Source organism: Berghia stephanieae, chromosome 3 (assembly GCF_034508935.2).
Source record: "Berghia stephanieae isolate SIO BIC M18660-M18661 chromosome 3, UCSD_Bste_1.3, whole genome shotgun sequence".
Taxonomy (NCBI): domain Eukaryota; kingdom Metazoa; phylum Mollusca; class Gastropoda; order Nudibranchia; family Aeolidiidae; genus Berghia; species Berghia stephanieae.
The window spans coordinates 72731309-72754284 of NC_088362.1; the positions used below are offsets into that span (position 1 = coordinate 72731309).

At 36.2% G+C, this 22976-nt stretch overlaps 1 protein-coding gene across 1 annotated transcript in view; it reads right to left on the minus strand.

Annotated features, from left to right (window-relative positions):
- Positions 1-8478: 8478 nt before the first annotated feature.
- The window catches only part of LOC144968393 (uncharacterized), a 104639-nt gene continuing 90141 nt past the window's right edge, over positions 8479-22976 (minus strand). Inside the window, exons 7-12 of the mRNA XM_078906699.1 lie at positions 21491-21548; positions 19918-20018; positions 19057-19132; positions 10409-10476; positions 9719-9890; positions 8479-8679 (exon numbers count right to left, since the gene is read on the minus strand). Coding sequence (XP_078762825.1) covers positions 8501-8679; positions 9719-9890; positions 10409-10476; positions 19057-19132; positions 19918-20018; positions 21491-21548 — 654 coding nt within the window. The 3' untranslated portion in view covers positions 8479-8500. The remainder of the gene's footprint in view (positions 8680-9718; positions 9891-10408; positions 10477-19056; positions 19133-19917; positions 20019-21490; positions 21549-22976) is intronic.

The window sequence follows — 22976 nt, forward strand, 5'->3', positions numbered from 1 at the left end:
TTTCGGATCTCATAGTTTGAGTCCTTGGAAAAGGCTCTTTACTCACATTATCTCACCATACTCGGGAGTAAAATGAGTACCTGGCCGTTAACAGCGTTGTCTCTGTCCAGAAAAAAAAATGTCATATCGCCTGACAGGAATCATGTCTCGTTCTACATGTTACGTGTTGCTGTTGGTCATGGATCCATTGTAAAGCGCTTTGAGCACATTTAGTGGATATTGCGCTATATAAAAGCTTTAAAAATACATTTGTCTTGCGGGCAGCAGCCTCTTATGGTTCTCACACTACCATGTTATGGCGATCGACCCAATCAGCAAAGTCCGGTCCGCATTCGTGCACCGTCGCGAACCCGCCTGGTAGCATCGTCACAACACACCTTTCGACTAGATGCTCTGCCGTTTCGGGTTCTTGTCCACATCGGGTACATGTGGGACAGGTGGAAAGTCCCACTGATGAAGCGCACTTGCCGCAGCTCCTCGACCGAAGCCGATTCGCAGCCACCCAGTGTCTCCTCTTACTGCTATCAAAGCCTGGCAACTTCTCACCAAGCTTAGAGGAGTATACGTCCCCGCCCCCACGAGGGATTGAATTCGTCCAAACCGACTTCCATCTCGTATGTGCAGCTCTGTCCGTAGTCAGGGAATCGTCTCCCTCCGAACATCGGCGGGGGGGGGGGGGGGGGGGGGGCTGGATCGCTGCCATTATCGGTCCCCATTCTCTAGGAGTTGTTGCTAGCGTTCCTGACACTATGTGCATCGACTTGCGAAGTTTTACATCCACCTTCTCAACGTTTCTGCTACTACCCCAAACTGGAGCGCAGTACTCCGCCGTGGAATAGCATAGTGCCAGGCCAAGTCGATCCCGCCAGCTTCCTCAGAAGACTGTTGCGTTTCTCTATCTTTGGGCAACTCCTTCGAGATGCACCCGATAGGTAAAGCTGCGATCCAATGTCACCCCTAAATATTTTGGATGCGGCTCACATGGGATTGGCTGGTCCCCGACAAGGACGTTCAGTTTACGGGGAAAAGGTGATGTTGAGCATACTCAATAACGGAATGGGTGACAAATATATATTGCAGATCTCGGGTTCAGGTGTTTGTGTCATTTTGAAGTTGGCGTCACACAGGTCTTTGTTATTGCTTTTTACCATCCGCGTTTATGAGTAATTCTCACTAAACTGTATGAACCAGACTATAAACGTTCAAAATTACACATAGTTTTGTGTGTTGGTCCGTGATACTTCCGGATGGTAATGTTGTGAGCTTCTTAGCCAAGTGCATACTATCTATATCTATAGCATTTTACATAATTTTCTTCATTCAGCTGAGTTATGAATGAACATCTTTGGGGGGGGGGGGGGGGGGTTGTTTGTGTTTGGTTGTTACGGTATAATGGCGCTTGCGACACATTTAAGCCATTTCAACGCCAGTCAAAAGGAAGAAAATGGGATTGTCAAATATTCTAGATTTAGAATCAGATGCACAAACAAAAGGATTTTGTGGTTCCCAACATTCTTTATTTAATCATTCTTATTGTTAGAGATCAGTAGCAAAATATTTACAATTAATTTCAAACCGCTTGCTGGTGTGGTTTCGGACAGCTCTCTCTCTCTCTCTCTCTCTCTCTCTCTCTCTCTCTCTCTCTCTCTCTCTCTCTCTCTCTCTCTCTCCCTCTCTCTCCCCATCTCTTCTCACTCTCTTTTTCCTGCCCTATTTCCATTTATTTTTTATCATCTGTCTGCAAAACAAGTCAAATATAATAATAACAACAACAACAACAACAACAACAACAACAACAACAACAACAACAACAACAACAACAATAATAATAATAATAATGATCATGATAATTATGATGATGTTTTGTTTTTAAGGGTTTTACGGCGCTTGCAACACATACAGGTTATATCAGCGCCAGTAAAAAGGAAGAAAATGGGAAAGTAAAAAGTTCTAGAATTAAAATCAAAGCACCAAAGAAAAAGTAAGATATAGGGGAACTAGGAACAAATAGAGATCAAATGTAGATTCCAAGAGCATACCACCAATGTAATTAGTTGGAGATTATCGATACGTCTCATCCGGACACAAGCACAAAATCCAACAAAGAGGAGGAATACACTCAAATGCTTATATGATACATTGAAAATAAATATAATACACAACAAAGAGATGATTTACAAGGAAAAAAATATCATCTCCCAAGACAATAACTATGCATTTGACTGTTTCCCTCCCAGCTAGGACTCCGGCCAGGGCCAGGCCAAACCAAGCAATCTCATTCCAAGACAAAGACAGAAAGCATGTTGGAAAACAGTTATAAGGGGATAGAAGACACAGTATGTACCCCCCTGCCCATTATGGGAGGTCAGGAACCCCACCCAGATGATGATAATGATGATGATGATGATGATGATGATGATGATGAAGATGAAGATGATGATGATGATGAAGATGACAATGACAATAATAATAATAATAATAATAATAATAATAATAATAATAATAATAATAATAATAATAATAATAATAATAACAACAACATGATGATGATAATACTACAGTGGACTCCGGATAAGACGATGCCCAGGGGAACGAGAAAAAAATCGACTTATCCGAAAATCAACTTAACCGGAGGGTAACCAAATGAGCAAAAACTCATTTGAACAAAGCAAACCAATCTAGAATAAGTATGTCCCTTCATATCGCACGGTCTCTGTAGTGGTCGTCAGAGGTTACCCCCAATAGCCCCATAGAGGAATCAGAATACATAACAATCGGAATTTGAGATTTTAAAAAAGCGGAATCAACTTATTGTTATTGACTATGACATGCTTTGCAACAGAAAATGTAATAGACAATCCAAAGTACTCAAATGATTAAAAATAAAAAAATGTGTAAAAATGTACAGATTGTGTAAAGACTAAGAATGGGGTCAAATAATAATAGAGAACACACAGGTCCTGGCCGTCTGAGAGCAAAGCATTGAATGGATGGATTTAACCTTGTCAGGACCCTCCTCCCCCACCCCCTCCCACATACACACACCTAATCAAGCAAACGCGCGTGCCGGTACACATACACACACATACATACACACACACACACCACACACACACACACACACGGACACAGGGCTAAAATTAAATAGGGAAAGAAGCTGACCGTACTCAAATAGTATTATTACCGATTGAAGCCAACATATAATATTACCAAGGTCATTGACCTCACGAATCGGAGTCACAATAATAATAATAATAATAATAATAATAATAATAATAATAATAATAATAATAATAATAATAATAATAATAATAATAATAATAATAATAATATACTTCGGTCAACCCCCTCCCAAACATAAAATATTATCCGACATCAGCAGCACACACTTTGAAGAGACTAATCATACATACAAAATGTGTGTTGATTGACCATAGGAGATGACGAAATAAGCCATAGCTCACTTTTTTTTCGCTAGAGATTTTTTTTTTTTTAATTTTCCTTGATGGGAAAGGTGAAAAGCGGAATTTTTGCCTTGAATGTGAAATGTATACCAATTAAGTGAAATTATTCCGCGAAAAGCTGAAGGGTAGGAGCCTCTAGGTCAAGGTCATGCTTCTTGTAAATCGTCGAGACAGAAATAGCTGGTATGCCAATTTCCTATGCGATGATTTTCTGTCGCATGCCAAACTTTCCAAATGCATCGAATCTTGAATCTTCCTTTTCCGCGATAGGTTTGCCATTGTAGTTGTAGACTTGACTTGAATTATTCTTGATAAAATTGATACTAATTAAGAGGGCCATTACATTGGATGGCCTGGGATTAGAACCAAAAAAAAAACTTGAACTTGAAGTTGCGAGAATGTAAAATTTGAGATGGAGAAATTAAAGTTATTCAATACTACTCATGTACATTGAACACGGACGTCAGGCAAAGCACCTACCAGGGGCGGTTGGTCACATTGTATTTAAGGCGGCACAAATCCGAAATACAGAATCAAATTTTATTGGTCTAGTTAATTTAACTTAATTTGACCTACTTTGTATGTGTGTGTGTGTGTGTGTATGTGTGTGTGTGTGTGTGGAGGGCGGTATTGCAATTGTTTGCATATGTGCGTGTATTTGTGTGTGTGTGTGTGTGTGTGTGTGTGTTAGAATATTAACGAGACATACTCACAAAAGAGCATCAATTATCTTGGACAAAACTTGTCTGTTAACTTTCACCTGTTCATTATAACGACTCACAGACGCAGCATGTCCTGTTTCCAACTGATTTCTTATATCTACAACGTTGAAAAGTTTATATTTAACAGCATCTGTGACATGGCTATTTGATTCAGAATGTTTCTTCAGTGCCTGAGAGATGTGCGCAATATCACTGAATCCTCCTGTTGTCCGTTATAGCATACATCACCAAAAATCAAGCAATAAAAACAATGAAGCGTTTTACGGCTTTCACTGGCAGTAAGCCATTCAACATTTTAAAAATAATCATTATTAAAATCGGCGCTGTCTCCTCGGAGTGTTAGAAACTAAGTTAAAAATCACTGGTTTGTGTGGACCTAAATCTTTCACCACTATTTTCTCTTGAGGGGATAAGTGTTGGAATTGATTATCAATTAAAAAATCAACATGATTCATGATTGGTTACAAATTACAGAAATAACTTTTTAAAATAAAATGATTCAAGATAAAAACAGGTATGTTTCATAAACAATGACAACAGCGATAATACATTTTCTCTGAATACGAACGGTATGACACACAACTTTAGAATAATAGAATTCAAAAATCCACATTTAATTCCAAACGCAAAGCACTTGTTAACTTCACACACAATCAGCGACATCTTTATAATTATACTATTATTAGTATTAGACAATGCACACAATACAAGTTGAGTAGGGATCGTTGGGAGTGTGCGGGGATGAAGGACTCCGTGGGGTCAGGGATTTTTATTTATAGTACCATGAGGCTCTTCTCGGTGCATATTTAAGCAAAACAAACAATGATGAAATATATATTTATTGCCACTCTCTTCATCCGTATATCTAAGTGAAGCAAAGCCTCTTCTTTCAGTGATAAAACTGATATGGTTTTAATTTATCCCAAGTAGGACCTCAGGGCGTGCATCGCTAGATTGGCCGTCTTGGCCTAATTATTTAGCAGTGAAAGACAATAGTTAGTTGGGGAGGGAGGGTGGAGGGAGATTGGGGAGTGATAACTAACTTTCTTCAAGGTACAACGGAGTATAGGATAAGGACAGGACGGCCAAACGAAGACTGGCTCATATAAACAAAAAAAAAAACGTCCCCACCACACCACACCCTCCGCTCATTGTCACCCCGCGCAGGCAACGGGGGAAAGATGAAACGTGCCGATTTGACGCTACCTTCGCGGAGCGACGCACGAGTCATCAAATATTAAATTCAAAACAAAAAGCAGTATGTGCTAAATTTTTAATTTTATCAAAATTTTAAAATTGAAGTTTTTTGTTTGGCTGACATGTTAATCTACGGAAAATATAGGGCGGCACAAAACAACTTCGCTCTATTGACCGACCGCCAGTGGCACCTACATTACATCGATGTGCGCCAATCGTTCGCGGATATTCTTAACCACTTAAAATTCTTACTGGTAGCTTTTTTAACCAATGGAAATACTTGTTTATTTGTGATTTTTTTGTAGTCATGAGTGATAAGAACATCGAATTAAGCGACATCGACTTATGTGGAGTTTTTTTTTTTTTACTAATGTTGTATAGGAAGAAGGGGGAGGGACCAAGAAAAAAAATCGACTTAGGTAAAAATCGACTTAGGCAACGTCGACGTATCCAGAGTGCACTGTATACATTAACCATTCATGTATGTTGAACAATTAGAGAAGCGGTGTTTTATGGTCATTTTTAATTTGCCTCCCTGTCAAATCTTATTCTAACACCTATATCTCCGAACACATGCAATAAAAATGTAGTATTAGCTTAAGATAAATAAATTATCACATGAATAATTTGAGGTCACAATTAAATATTAATATCGTACAGTTTCTTGATGGAATGCGAATGTTTCTCATGACGTCGGTCCTCCGATTCTGGTATGAATTATAATCACAATGACCTATGTAGTTAATATGATTAGTTAACACCTACCACAGGTTTGCCATATCCAGAGCAGCTGCCTTGTGCTTCGAAACATTCATAGAAATGCTCATTTTGGCTCCAGCCATAGAACTGCTTACGTGTCTTTGACTCAATAAATCTAGTTGAAAATGAAAAGGTTAGTTCCTTAGATCCTATATTCAGGACTCTGGAGCATTTTTGGATCATGATGTGATTCAATCAATCTTGTAGAAAATGAACAGTTAGTTCCTTAGATCCCATATTCAGGACTCCGGAGCATTTTTGGATCATGATGAGGGCAAATTATCAATCTGTAAAGCCATCTATAGTGCTGACTTTCTTTTTTTTCCCCTGGAAACTACGAATTTTAAAAATTTTAAATGTGAAGCTCTGCATTTTAAACAAACTTTTCCTTCAAAAATACTTACTTTATTCTAGATATGAGTGATGTTTAAAGCGAGATAAGGCAGACAGAAAAATGTGACGCATAACGTCATTCTGGTGTTATATTCTTATCTTATCCTATCTTATATAAGTCTAATCTAGGATATATTATCATCCTTTTAATGCCTTATACTAGACATGATATTGAAACAATCTTAAATCACATTCGTTTTTTATTAAGCCAAACAATCATATTCGATTCGTATCATTCAATTCTTTGGCAATCATATTCTTAAATTAGTCAACAGAGCAAGTGTTTGATTTTTTGTTTCAAATTTCATGAGACAAGAGTGATTTTTAATGGTAATTTTCAATTGGCCTCCTTTTCACAGTTTTAATAAGATAATATATTTCAAATACATTAGGAATGAACCAGATGAAGAAATCTGAGTTTTATGTCACAGTATAATATATAATTAAGAACGTGTTTTTTTTTGAAGTTTAAGGAATGAATCTCACTATCCTCGATAATAATATTGCTTTTTTTTTCCAAGTTTTAAAAATTAAGCTTCACATTCCATTTCAAACACAACGTTCATGACAAATACCGTATTGAGACGATATGTCAGAAATCGGGGCAGTGGAGTATTACCAAAAAATCCCCAACAAAATCTCGTTTTTGACAACAATTTCAATGTTTAGCATCGAAATAAATCCGAAACAATACAGTTTTTGAGTCAGTAGGTCAGCACTCCTCATGGAGACCACACCACGTCAATCAGCCTCTCTCATGCACTGTCTTTTCCAGTTCTTCCCAAGCGTTTTCCATCTTCTTTCTGCTGTCTATGTCAAGTTAATGTCTCCACAAGTTTCTTGTTCTTCCATTCTTATGTATCTTTTAACGATTTCATTTTTAGTGGATCTCTAGTTGAGTTTTTGTTGGGTTTTTTTTTTTGGTGGTCGATATCCTCATTGTGTGATCAACGTTATGCATCTTTAAAAATCATGACAGCCATGTCATCAGAGGTATAGTTGTTTCCCCTACCCCTCAAAATAGCTTGCTGGAGAGAAGTGGGTATGTAGATAAAATTCGTTTACGCCGCTCATGTGTCAGTTTTAGACAGCCAGAGAGAGAAAAAAGGTGATCAGTTCTCACCAACTTATTTCTGACAGTCTATAAGCGGTTAAAAATAGCATGTTTGCGAGCTAGTCATAACACTGAATGACTCACCATCTCAATGGCTACTATGTTGTAGTGAACCAGGCAGATTCTAACAATTTGTTTGTTTTTAAGGGTTTTACGGCGCTTGCAACACATTTAGGTTATATCAGCGCCAGTAAAAAGGAAGAAATGGGATAGTAAAATGTTCTAGAATTACAATTAAAGCACTCAAGAAAAAGTAAGACATAGGGGAACTGGGAACAAATATGGATCAAATGTAGATTCCAAGAGCATACCACCAATTTACTTACTTTGAGATCACCTATAAGTCTCATCTGGACACAAGCACAAATTCCAACAAAGAGGAATACATTCAAATGCTTACATTATACATTCAAAATAACAAATATAATAACACATAACAGAGAGATGATTTGCAAGGAAAAAAATATAATCTCCCAAAACAATAACTATGCATTTGACTGTTTCCCTCCCAGCTAGGACTCCAGCCAGGGACAGGACAAAACCAAGTAATCTCATTCCAAGACAAAGACAGAAAGCGTGTTGGAAAACAGATACAAGGGGATAGAAGACACAGTAAGTACCTCCCTGTCCACTATGGGAAGTAAGGGACACCACCCAGTTATTTCATTGTACGATGTCTTTGTTGATTGATACGTTACTGTAATCTGCTTTGAGCTGCTTTGCTGACAAGTAACGGTCGCGTACAGGCTCTTGTCTCTTGTAATAATATATATATATATATATTATATATATATATATTATATATATATATATATATATATATATATATATATACTGCCAATTTATTGTTATCAGGACACAACGCTATGTCTTCGTCCATTGTCATGTAAATGTTCCATCACAGTTTTAAGCTTGACACCCCCTTCATTATTCAGGTTTTGAACAGCTGAAGACTTTTTCGGGAGACCTTGAGATGAAGTGGGTCGTGCAGTGTTGTCGAGCATGGAAGATTTAGACTTATCGGGAGTACCTGCAAAAATAAAGACACAAATGGATTTTTTAAAAGACAATTTTAAAAACACACACAATTCTTCAAGTATGACAAGTGTATAAGATGAATAATTTTCTACCTTTATCTTGTAAACTTCCAGTTTTTCACTCAATTTTATAGTGCTTCAATTATACCATCTCCAAAGATGTTATATGGAAATAAATTTCCGAATTACGTAATACAAGTCAATTAAGCCCCTCTTTTCAGCTAGAACTCTCACAATATCTAGATAGGTGGCACCTCACATGTGCATTGAATAGAAAACGGAATCCGTTGTTATTCCAAAAATTATTATAAATAAAATCTCGCCTAGAACAATATAAAATCGATAATGTGTTCCGTCTTTTCATTAGCCTTTTATTTTGGTGACATGTAACCCACATAAAATAGTAACGACTAAAACTAAAAACACTGATAAAGCTGTCAATACAATTAATGCAATCTAAAGATATCTTGGCTAACTTTGATATATTCAGTGCATTATACGTGACATGACATTGAAACAATTTTAATATATTACATTTGTTTTTGACCTCGCGAGATCCTAGGTTTGAGAATTTTCGGTTAAAAGAACACTAAATTTGTATCGAACACATCGCGTACTGACCTGAATGGCGCGACTATCCGCAAGGAAATATGGTATAAACCACATACGCATTATAAGCTCACTTGTTTGTCAGATGGTGTGTGTGTGGGGGGGGGGGGGTCTCGATAGTGCAGATGGTAGAGCACTCGCTTCACAATCAGAGGAACCGAGTGCAGACGAGATTTTTTTTCCTCCTCTCCCCTACCCCCCTTCCACACAGTAGTGAATGGGTAGCTGGGTGTGTTAGTCTGGCGAAAGCACTTGGCGATAGACTAGCGTCCTATCCAAAAGGGTAGCGAATAATTGCTATTGTTCGTTTCACGCTATAGAAACCGGGATAAACTCCGGCTCCATGGGCCTAATTAATGGCTCTGAAAAAAAGGTATGTGAGAGACGTGGAAAGCAAATGAGAAGAAGTAGTACCGAACTCACTAGCAGATTCTGCAGGAATATTGAGCGGGAGGGGCTTCAACTTGACTTTGATGACTGGCTCAGGACCTCCTTCATACACGCCCCTTTGTCCCATGTATGGACATACGACTCGAGCCACCAGCTTTTCTAAAAGGAACTGGTTCTCCGACAAAAACACATTGTCTGTAATGCCCTGGAGTAAAATTATAAATAAATAATAAATAAATATAATAAAATAATAAAATTCCCTTTATTCATCCCATAAGGAAAATTTGTCTCTAGGGTCTATTCCAAGGGAAGACTGGAATAACCCAGGCGTCAGCCGCAGTGCAGCGCCGTAAATTGAGCGAGGGCGAAGCAGCGGCGGGTGATCGAACTCGGTACCTTTCGGGTACGAAGCAAAGCCCGGACCGCGGGGCCACGCTGCCCCATATGAACAAGAGATAAAATGACGTTTGGTTAATAGATAATTTGAGATGGATCAGATGAAAGAAAATAATATTAGTTTACAACAGAATGATCAACAGTGCGAAAATTATGTTTTTTGCTTTATGAATCTATATAATTACTTACCCAGGTAAAAAGGCTTGTTATAATTCAAAGAAGTTGTGGTCGGTTATGATTTATGGGTTTTAATATGACTGTTATCTTTTTAAAAAAATATATATATGTACATTCTAAACTTGCATTTTATTCTAACTTCCTACTCACCTGTAAAATGAGGAGCATTTGTTGGATGGACGGAGGGTAGGAATGTTTGTCGACAGAGTCTAAGGCCTCTGAAATAGACAATGGGATGCTTTAAGAATGACGATGATGATGATGATAATGATGATAATGATGATGATGATGATGATGATGATAGAGATGATAAAGGTGGTGATGGCAATTAAAATAAAACGCATAATAACATACATACACACACACTACTATATATATATATATATATATATATATATATATATATATATATATATATATATATATATATATATATATAATATATATTATATATATATTATATATGTATATATTATATATATAATATATATATATATATATATATATATATATATATATATATATATTTGGTGTCAGTGGTCTAGCGGCTTGGTGACTAGTCTTGTAACTGAGCTAAGCCACATATCTTGTGCTCAGAAATTGGATAGCTGATGACAATTAAGTAGTCTTTGATCCCAGCATTATATATTTTTTGTTTTTGTTTGTTTGTTGCTTTAGGTCTCTTCCAACACAATTGAGGTTATATGAGAGACCGCTGAAACAAAAAACAAGCAATCTAACAAAAATAGTACAAATGTAAATCAAAATCATAACCTAAAGATATAAGCTAAATTATAAATAACCAAGAACAACCAGGCAGAAGATTTACAGAAAAAAAATATCCCTTGTCAAAAATACAATCACAAACCAAAGAAGCAGGATAGGCTAGTAAAGAGAAGAAGAAACGACATCACTATCGGATCGTACACCCATGCGAACATCATAGGTATATGATTCAAGGTGATGCTCCCATCCAACCACCCGCATTATATATTTTACAAAAGCATTTAAATACTAGCCATAGAATGTATACTAGTGCCTGGTCAGAGGCAGTAACGAGTTCTTGAACTTTTATAAAGTGAAATATCAATTAAATGTGCTAAACACACTTTGTAACGAGGTCCTAAAGCAAAAAAAAAAATAAAATAAAAACCACAACAAAAAAACAAAAAAAAACAAACAAAAACATTAAAAATGCAGGGCAAGATATGACGCATGTAAAGCGCTATTAGACGTCTATATATATATTTATTATTTTTTTTTTTTCATCAGTGACAAACTGTTAGTGGTCAGGAACTCAATTTACATCTGAGCACGGTGAGGAAATGTGTTCAGTGCCTTTTTCAATAAGTGGACCTTAGTCTCCGTTCTCAAACATCTAAAAATGTACGAGTATAGGTTTAAACAGAAATATCGTACCTTATAGTCTTTTTGGAAATAATTGCTGCATTGTTATAAGCAGTGAGCATGTCGAAACCGGATAAATGTATATATATGGTTTTATTGGTTTATTCAATCAGTAGGTCATGAGCATTTAATGTCATGTTGATAAGAAGAAAAACTATTTTCATTTCTTAAACCAAGAACCATCACTCAACGCGGTTTGTACGGATACCCTTATTGCTGATGATCGCCCTTATCATTAGTATTAAAAGTACTTTAAATAGAATAGGCCGACTTCCATTCTAAACCCATTTAGTAGGACAATACCAAACCTGAGAATTCATAAAGGTGTCCTAAGTTTTAAAATATTTCAAGAGTTGAGGATCATCTCAACTTATCGATATCTGAATTAAAAGAATTATGGTCGAAAGGAGGGGTTTTTTTTTCACTGTAAAACTAATTTTTCCACAGCGCCATATCCGCTTAATGTGCTCAAAGTGTTTATGTAGGGGCCCAAATCAACAGTGGTAGTACGTGACAACACTAAAGAGAACCTTGCGGTTCTAAGCGGTTATGTGTGTTGATTTTTTAAAAAATTGATTTTTTATTAACGGTAATGGCATTGCAATATTTTTGTTTTGTTTTGCTTTTTGGATGTTTTTTTTTTTCGATAGAGTTAATGCCATAATGCATTTTTTTAAATATTCATAATTTTAACGTCCGATAATAATGATGATAATGACAAATTCTTGTTTGGTATTTATGATATTTATAGTATGGTGTGTTCTGCGCCGACAGGCTGCATTTACTCCTGCTCTGTAAAATGGTTCTTTTTGTGTTGTTTATAATGTGACTTCAGTTCTATAAATTAGTGTACAGTTATGTGATATGTTGCTGCATTGATTGAAAATATTTCTACGAAATTTTGGACTTGATTTTGGAAGTTATAATAATATAAATTCTTTTTCATTGTGGATAACATCGTGTTAGCTATTTAAACGTATCCAGGTTTATTGTGATAACCAAACTTGCACCCCCCCCCCCCCCCTCCCCGAACCACCTCATCATACGAGTATTCATAACAATGACGCCGCGTGATATCATTCAAACTGACAGCAACTCACCAACCCTCGCAAGGAAAAACCACATCCGCTACACGGTTCGCTATTTCTCCAACACCCTATGAATACAAACTGTTTTATAAAATACACCAAAGCTCAGTTACTGTGCATTGATACAATATCGCACCATAAGACCATTATTATTTCTAATGCACTAATCACACACATTTCAAAGCTAGGTATAAGAAACCCAAAATGTGCTTGTGATAATTTTGTGAAGAAATACAAGAGGGGAACCAGGGGAGGTAAGAAGAAGAAGAAATCCCATTCACCAAGTCAACCACTCCCGTCGTCACTACCATCACCAACGCTATCCACACCATGTATCGACGCACACACCACCACCACCACTACCATCCACACCATCACCGCCAACAGTACCAACAGGACCAACTCAACAACAAGCCGCCCTCTTACCACTATTCCCTCACCTATGTCGCTACCATTATCATCATCACCATCACCACCACTAACCGAAATCACTAAAAAAGAACTCAGCCCGTCTTAGCTATAACATTCCTGTTTACTCAAACGCACGTAGACATACAGCGAAATTTAAAAAAGCGTCAAAAAGACCGCGCAATCTTTTAACCATCATCAACAACAGGCCACCCCTCTGTCTCGTCCACATAAACGCAAGATCCATTAAAAACAAATGTCACGAGATCCATGACCTAATTATAGATCGTCATATTGATATATTGTGCATTACGGAAACCTGGCTTCAGGATAAACAGGATGACCACTACATTACCACCGCCTGTCCCAATACGCATACCTGGAAATCGCTACCACGACCTGGGAGAAAAGGGGTGGTATTGCCTTTATTTATAGTCTTGCTATCACCAACACCACTTTCACTCCTCTTACAAGAGAAAACTACGAATCTGCATGCCTTTCCTTCCAATCCGACTCTGCCACTTTCTCCATCATTACTATCTATCGACCGCCGAATACATCCAATACTAAGTTTGTAGCGGAATTTCAAAATGATATCTTAGACTTCAACCTTAAAAGTTCACCATATATTTTTATTGGAGATTTCAACATACATTTTAATTCCACTTCTCCGACAGTCACCAAAATCAAGAAAATCCTACACGACAACGATTTACACCAGCACATCACCGAGACAACACACCAGGCCGGCAACATCATTGATTGGGTCATCTCCCCTGCGTCAAGTAATAGAATAAGAAAGACCGAAGTTGTTGACCTAGCGATATCCGATCACAAAGTTTTATTTGTGGATATCGCATTAAAGAAAGTTGATCTCCCGAAACGAAACATAACAACAAGGAATTATAGACAAATTGATATCAGTGGTTTACAAGATAGCATTCGTGACGTCATAAATGAGGTTAAAAATATAAACGACTACAACAAAGTATTGCGATCTATTATTGACCGTGAGGCACCGCCACAACGTCGGGTCGTATCGAATCGACCACACTCGCGATGGTTCAATTCCGAGATAAAGGAATTAAAGAGAAAAAAGAGACAGGCTGAAAGGAAATGGCGAAAGAGTGGCCTAACGGTATTTAAAGATATCTACAAAGCAGCTAAGTCGGCTCTTTATAACGCCATCACATGCGCAAAAAAGGCCCACTACAACGAAAAAATTCAAAGCATTACATCTTGCAAAGAACTGTTTTCCACCGCAAACGACCTTCTTGGCAGTAAGAAATCCACACCCCTTCCAGCGTCTAGAAATAACACCGAACTAGCTCAAAATTTTGCCAACTATTTCCACGACAAGATAAAATCCATTAGGGAAAACTTAGACAATACATCATCATCATCGTCACCGAGCTTTGGACCATTCCATGGAACGCCACTACATGTTTTCGATCCAGCCACTGAAGATGAAGTGAAGTCAGCCATTTTAGATAGCCCATCAAAATATTGTGACTTATTAGACCCCATCCCAACTAGTATTCTTAAGACTTGTATTGAAGAACTGTTACCAACAATAACTGAACTTATAAATAATTCGTTTGTCTCAGGTAGTGTCCCCGACTCGTTTAAACGTGCCATTGTTAAACCACTATTAAAGAAGTCCGATCTAAATGTAAACGAACTGAAAAATTACAGACCTGTCTCCAACCTTCCATATCTATCCAAAGTGCTTGAACGCATTGTGTTAAAAAGACTTTTGTATCATATCCATCTAAATAATTTAAGTGAAATTTTCCAATCTGCCTATAAATCACATCATAGCACTGAAACTGCCCTTTTAAAAGTATGCACTGATATTCTTAATAGTATTGACAAAAATCATGTCTGTTTATTGACTATGTTGGACCTTTCGGCTGCATTTGACACCATTGATCACGAGATACTTATTAAACGATTAGAAATTACTTTTGGAATTAGAGACACTGCGCTTAGTTGGTTTAAATCATACCTAACATCAAGATCTCAGTCGGTTCTGATCGATGGCGCAGTATCAGAAACATTTCCTCTAAATTACGGCGTTCCGCAGGGGTCTGTCCTTGGTCCTGTTATTTTTACTCTTTATACTCAACCTCTTTCGGATATTTTTGTTAAAAATAAATTAATGTATCATTTCTATGCTGATGACACTCAGATCTATGTAAGCGATATCCCTAGTAATATCCCATCATTAATTACCAGTGTTGAAGACTGTATTAGAGATGTTAAATGCTGGATGGAAATTAACAAGTTAAAGCTGAATAATGAAAAGACAGAGGTGATGGTGTGTGGTAGAAAAAGTGTTTTGAAAGATGATTTTCTGAAGTTTACTCTAAATATAAATGGGTGCACAATTAACCTCTCAACGTGTGTGAAAAACCTCGGGGTAATGCTAGATCAACATATGACTATGCAGGCACAGTTTGATTCTCTATGTAGAAGTTTGACAATAGGCTTAAAAAGAATTGCTTCAGTTAGACCTTTCCTAACAAGAGAAGTAACATGCAAACTAATAACATCTTTCATACTATCTAAAATAGATTACTGTAATTCGTTAATCTCGAATGTAAGCAACGATAAAATATCACGCCTTCAAAGTATCCAGAATGCGGCTGCTAAATTGATTTTAAGAAAGAAGATAACATCCTACTCGTTGCCACTTTTGTATGAGCTGCATTGGTTACCAGTTAATGTGAGAATCGAATTCAAACTAGCAGTATTGTGCTATAAGTGCCTTAATGATCAAGCACCATTGTATATTACTGAATTTTTAGAAACTTATAAGCCAAAGAGGAGTCTACGTTCTGCACTAGATTCTACAAAATTAATTGTTACAAATAAATATAAATATAAATTTTACGGCGGCAGATCGTTCAGTCACGTCGGACCTTCCATCTGGAACTCTCTTCCTAAAAGAATAAGAGAAGCGCAGTCCTTATCAATATTTAAATCAAAGTTAAAACACCATCTCTTAGTTAAAACACATCTTGATTAATGCATCTTTGTAATTTGACCCCAATATGAATGTTAATTTAGTTTATGTTATTATATCATTATTTTATATTATTTCCGTATTTGACATAGCATGCGGATGTATTATAACATATCTTGTATTAATGACTTTATGTTTAGTTATTACATTGTTGTATAATGATAATATTATGTTGATGTAGTTTGTATAATGTTTCATTTGTATAATAATGTCACTGTATTATTGTTTCGCGCATTGAGCATCACCCAGTGATGAAAATGCGCGTTATAAATGTCATGTATTATTATAAAAGGAATTGCCCTTAAATGGTTTACATCATATTTACAGGATCGATGGCAGACTGTCGTGGTGAATGGTGTTCAGTCAGAACAAGTTTTTACTAAATTTTGGAGTGCCACAAGGCTCTGTTCTTGGCCCTGTCCTTTTTACTGTATATATGCAGCCCCTTTCTAGTGTGATATCCAGATTCAATCTGAGTTATCATTTTTATGCAGATGATACGCAAATATATGATTCAGCACCCCTTAGTAATTTACAGTTCTTAATACAACGAATTACGAGCTGTTTTAATGAGATTAAATCTTGGATGTACCACAATAAGTTAAAATTAAATGATAGTAAAACTGAGATTTTAATGTGTGGAAGACCGAGTATCCTTAAACAGGCAAATAAATCACTAATTACTCTCGGAAATAGCACAATAGAATTTTCAAATAAAGCAAAAAACCTTGGCGTCATCATTGATAAAGATCTTTCCATGACAAGCCACGTGAATAACACCATACAATCTATGTACATAGAAATGAAAAAAATAAGCAAAATTCGTAATTTAATACCGAAGCATATAACAGAACTTTTAATTAATTCCTTGGTTTTATCTAAATTGGACTATTGTAACTCCCTTTGGGCGAATTTAACTAAAGACAAAATTAGCAAACTTCAGGTTGCTCAAAATAACGCAGCCAGGCTCATTGTACGCAATAACAAAAAATACCCGTCAGCAACTCTTCTTCTCCGTGAGTTACATTGGCTTCCTGTTGAAAAAAGAGTTGCCTATAAGATTTGTACTGTTGTCTACAAATCCCTAAGCACGAACAGTCCCTCCTATATTAAAGACCTTCTAAACATATATGTCCCCAATAGAAACTTGAGGTCAAGCAATGACCAATCAATCCTTGTCAAACCTAAGCCATTGCGTAAAATAGGTGAACAGTCTTTTCAATTTTCGGCCCCCCATTTTTGGAACTCTCTCCCGTCACACGTGAGATGCTCGGATTCGTTGACAACGTTCAAATCTCGCTTAAAGTTTTATCTTTTTACGTCATAATGTTGCAATATTATTTTCATATTTTGTTGTTGTTAAATTGAATTCGTATCACGTTTCCTTCACACTTGTCTCACTGTAATATGTTTTGTTTTATATCACTGTAAAGCGCTTAGAGCCTGTGACAACGGGGTAAAGCGCTATATAAATGCCATTTATTATTATTATTATGATGATAATGATGATGATGATAACTACAATAATGAGATAATGACAACATCCATAATGATGATGACGATGATGATGGGATGGTGATAATGATGATAGTGATGATGATGATGATGATGATGATGATGATGATGATGATGATGATGATGATGATGATGATAGTTATGGTGATGACGACGACAACGACGACACTGATGGTGATATGAATGCAGTTAATGAGAATGTCTTAACCCTTAGGTAGCAATGATTTTCTTAAAGCGTAGATATCATGGTTGTAAAACGTGATCGTAATAATATTATGACGTATTACTTTTGCTGTCCTTATCCAGTATCTCCAGCGCTATCATCCATCTTTTCCAAAGAAAAAGGCTTAAAGAGAATGAGTTGGGCTTATTACAAGAACACGTAAGGTAAGACCACTTGATGAGCTTTATGAGAATCCGCTTTTGCTGCCATTCATGAAGAGCATAGGGCATAGAGTGGGTCTTTTTCGATGAACCGAATTTATGTGACATATCGCTTTAACCCTCTCCTTACCAGCCATTTTCAGGATTTTCCCCAAAACTTCACACCCAACTAACACAAAATAGATTTTTTTTATCTATCAGACATAATAGCAGTAAAGTTTTGCGATACATAATTTCTTTAGCAAAACATTCTCTACAACACATTGTTCATTTTCTTTAAATTTTTTGATGTACAAGAGAAATTTTAATAAGAAAAATGTTGGTTGTATCGTAACGAATGTGACGATTTTCCTATAGTTGGTAAGGAGAGGGTTAAAAGATGGTATTGTTTCGGGGGGTTGTCATTCAAAAAATTGAGTTTAATGTAAAATAAATATGACACGCGGGCCATGTCTTATTAGCATCTGGTATACCTCGACAAAATATCATTTTGATACGAAAAGCCACATATTACCTGTCGTGAATGATAAAAAGAAAATAGCTTATAATATTATTTTCACACTACCCCATCCAAAATCTAAAAATGACCCCCCCCCCTTCCCATAACCCCCTCCCCCCCCCCCCCCCTATCAGATAATCAACAATTTCTAACTACATCTGCAAGGGCTCATCCAGCTACTGAACCGTGTTCGCTCGTTGAATAAAACATACTGTGGCCTACCCCTTACGAAAGAGTGAAAATGGAGAGGCTTCTTATAGGAACGATACAGACAATGGACGCTTCGGGTACAAACCCTTCGTCAGCACAACAACACACAAATTAACGTGTAAAAAAGTGAAATAAATGCAAAATAACTTCTATCGTCTGTGATGGTTGTTGCAGTATGAATGAAACGTTAGCGTGGCGTCGGTAGTGGGTAGGGTGTCCAAGGGGAGTGATCGGGACCCCGTTTTCTACTGTAGCTTACCTATAATGCTGACCTTGAGAACCACGATGTTTCTAAATGCCAAGAGGGATAATGATCGGATAGATTCATCATTTGACTGAAAGAGATAAACAAAATGTGATGCCAGTCAACTCAACATAATATTTTGTCGAGGTGGTTCAAGGGCTGAACATATAAGTAACAGTAAATGATATGAATTTATATGTCTTATTGGGAACAATAAATAGTTTCGTATTTTTCTTCTTACTTGCATTTTCAATAATTGTTTTTTCACGAAAATCCATACCCATTCAAGACAAACATCTTTTTCTTTAACCAAACGGATAAACGCAACGCTATGTATGCGTTTGTTCAGAGAAGTAGCCTCTTACATTATATACTTAACGTCAAGAGGCGATAGCAAAGATTTGTCTTTTAAATTGACTGTAAAATATGCTGGTGGGACGGGTTTCCTCCTTTTGGCAAGGAAAGGGTTAAAGTGAAAAAAGAAACTTCAGAAGATCCGATCATTTTAAATTTAAATAAATTTTTTGGCATCTGATTCACTCCAACAAATTACTGTTTTGAGACGACACGTCACATATTATTGCCGTGTACGATTTCACAAAGGTCTGTGGATTTTTAAGGCACACTCATAATTAACTTCAAAAAGAATTCTAAAGAAAGACTTGCTATGACAGTTTATCAAATAAAACAATTTGTGTTTCCCCAACAGTCCAAAGCTGCTATCAGATAATATAGGCCTACACAGATTTCTCAAAAGATGAATTCATAAATGTAATATTTTTGAAAAGTTTCCAAAGAAGTTTGAGACTTTATGTAAGAAGTTTCAGGTTTGCAAAAGTTTGGCAAGTTGATGGTTGAGAGTACGGCGTGACTTACCATGACCGGTGCGAGAGGATACAGGATGGCTTGAAGGTTTGGGAGAATCTCTCTGAAGAAATAGTCCCAGGTTTCTCCTAACATATTCAGCAACTCTAGACCTGTTGGAGAACAAGACGAGTGGAACAGAATTAGTGATGAATTTTAAACCAGTTAGTTATTGTACTCTGAAATAACTTGTGTTAAAACATTTGGCCAGAAAACTCGCCATTCAAATATCGATCGATTTAAATGACACTCCTCATTGTAAAAACTCTCAAAACTGGGATTGGCGAGGGTTCGAGAGTTTTTGCCAGAATACGAGTCATTTAAATCGATCGATGTTTGAAAGACTAATTTTCTGGCCAAATTTTTAAATACGAGTTTTACGACATGGCGACAATCAGCTGGTTAAACACTATCATTCTTAAAGGGAAAGAAACCAAACATTTACAAGTGTGGTATCTAGTTAAAATTCTTCAAATTTCAATACTGTTAAAAATAGAAATAATATCACTTCTCATGAGGACATAATACATAATGTAACTAATCACGTTATAGCGACACTGTGTCAAAATTTAGCTGTTGCATTAAATTGAATTATAACTCCCTCCTCACAGACTATTTTCAAGATTTTTCTCGAAATGACTTACCACATAGATTATTGATTTTTAAAAAAACTCAAACTCAAATGCAATAACTATAGACTATAATATATAATTTGTTCAGCAAGACAAGCTTTGCAATACGGAGTTAAGTTCTATCGCGATATCAAAGTTGTTCTTCAAATTATATAATGTACAAAACAATTCTTAATTTAAAAAAATGCTCATTGAATTGAAATGAATGTGACGATTGTCCTAGAGTAGCTAACGAAAATGTGGCTGCTTGAAGCTCGAAGGAAAAAAAAAATTACGATAAGTATTAAATTGTAAGCTTCAATTTATTAGACGAAGACAGATTTTGTGGATATTTCGGGTTTCCCGAACAACGCCACAATCACATTATCTCATTCGTCTGTAGTGTTTCATTCATCCTGTTTTGTTGATAAAGGGTAAACTCGAATCGTCAATAGTAGTTGTCTTCGTCAAATAAATTGAAGCTTACAATTGGATTCAATAGTCTGATGTCACGTCGCCCAGCAACGGCGACGATCGTGGTTCTAAAGAAAGAAAATCGATACTTTTTATTCTTCATGCTGGGTAGAACTTTTCATATGTCTTGTGATCAGAATGTGTAAAAGTCAAAACATGATCAGATTTATAATGGTTTTTTTCCCCTGGGTACGCTTTTATGCTCGTCGGAGAAATATTTCATAAGGGCGTCCGCCATTGTTCCAATAGTTTAGAGCCAGTTACCAAATTACCGTGCGTCATTAAAAGGGAAGTGAAGTTACGACTGTTGAAACGTCGTTGTTTTTTTCTAAAGTAGTTAAGGAAAGGGTTAAGCCTAACTTAAACAATTTGGCTGAAATCAATTGCCATCATTAAGGAAAGAAAGATTTGCTTCTTAATCCCCCCCACAAAAAAATTTTTTAAAATTACATATTCCTATTAGGAAACAGAATATTTAAACTCTCAAGTCATATTCTTACCTTGTTCATTTTTAATTTTCTCTCTCAGGATCACCATGCCTTTTCTTAACAGTTGGTCCTAAAGAAAAAAGAAAACAAATTATAATAAATAAGATAATTAATTGCTTCAATTAAAATTGACACTAATTATTTGTGTAAATAAACACACGTTAAATCGAAGGGTTGAAAAAAATGCCTTCTCCGAGTGGGCATGGGCACTTCTTTGTTTTTTTCCTTATAAGCCACTATTTTTATACGACTGTGTAAAGTAAACAATATTGAAAGAGTTTTTGTGCCATGATTTCTTTTCTTTCTTTCTTTCTTTTTCTTTTTTTTTTTTTTAACGTTATCTGCCGAACATTTAAATAGCTACCAGAAGACAAGGACTGTAGAAAGTATTGAACAAAACTGACTACATTTTTCCCCTAAAAAAGTCACAGGAAATAGCGACTGAGTAAAGTAAACACAACTGAAAGAGTTTTTGAGTCATGGCTTCTTTTCATTCTCTCTTTTTCTGTATTCGTTTTTTAACCCTCTCCTTACCAGCCATTTTCAGAATTTTCCCCAAAACTTCACACCCACCCAACACAAAAACAGACATTTCTTACTCAAACAGAAAAGCAACAAGCACATTCTATACATAACATTGTTCGCCAATATGAACTCTATTACAGAATGTCATGTTTTTATAGCTATGGCAAAAAGAAATAAAATCTGGATGAGAAAGGTGACGGTTCCATCGTAACAAATGTGACGATTTTCCAATAGGTGGTAAGGAGAGGGTTAAAACAGTTTTAAGGTTGTCTGTCGAACATTTGAATAGCTGCTAGACGCCGTGGATTGGAAAAAATATTGAACAAAAATTGTATATGCCCGTTCTAAAAATAGTAATAAAAAGTTAAAAAGCACAAAATCCTTAAAACAAAACATTTCGGGATTAAATCCCTTCTTCAGACAACAACTAATCATAACGTAAAATCTATAAAGACGGGTGATCAAGCCAATGCAATTTGTGGGGATAAACCATGGTGAAACGCACAGTTTCTATTTTTTAAAATTTATTTATTTATTTATTTATTTATTTATTTATTTATTTATTCATTTATTTATTTATTCATCTATTTCTTTGTCTATATGGGAGCTGTTAACCTCGTTTTGTTCAATGTTTTTGAATAACCGCATTTTATTGTGTGAAATATGATTTGATTGCATGCATCCTCTGGACAATCTATCGGAACCGATTCGTTCTTTAATAGAGGACGCTTTTTTCCGGGTTTTTTTTTTTTTTTTTTTGTTTTTTGGTGTTGTCTTTTTTTTTTTCTTTTTTTTTTGGTAAAAAAAGCAGAATCCAAATTGAGTATGCCCGACGTATACTTATTTTCAGGTCTGATAATCCGATTGTTATCGTCTCATTGTTGTAATGTAAATACTCTCAAACCAACGCAAAATATTCTTCGTCACAACAATATCAAAACGAGCCCATAGTTGCGACCGCTTATCAGAACTG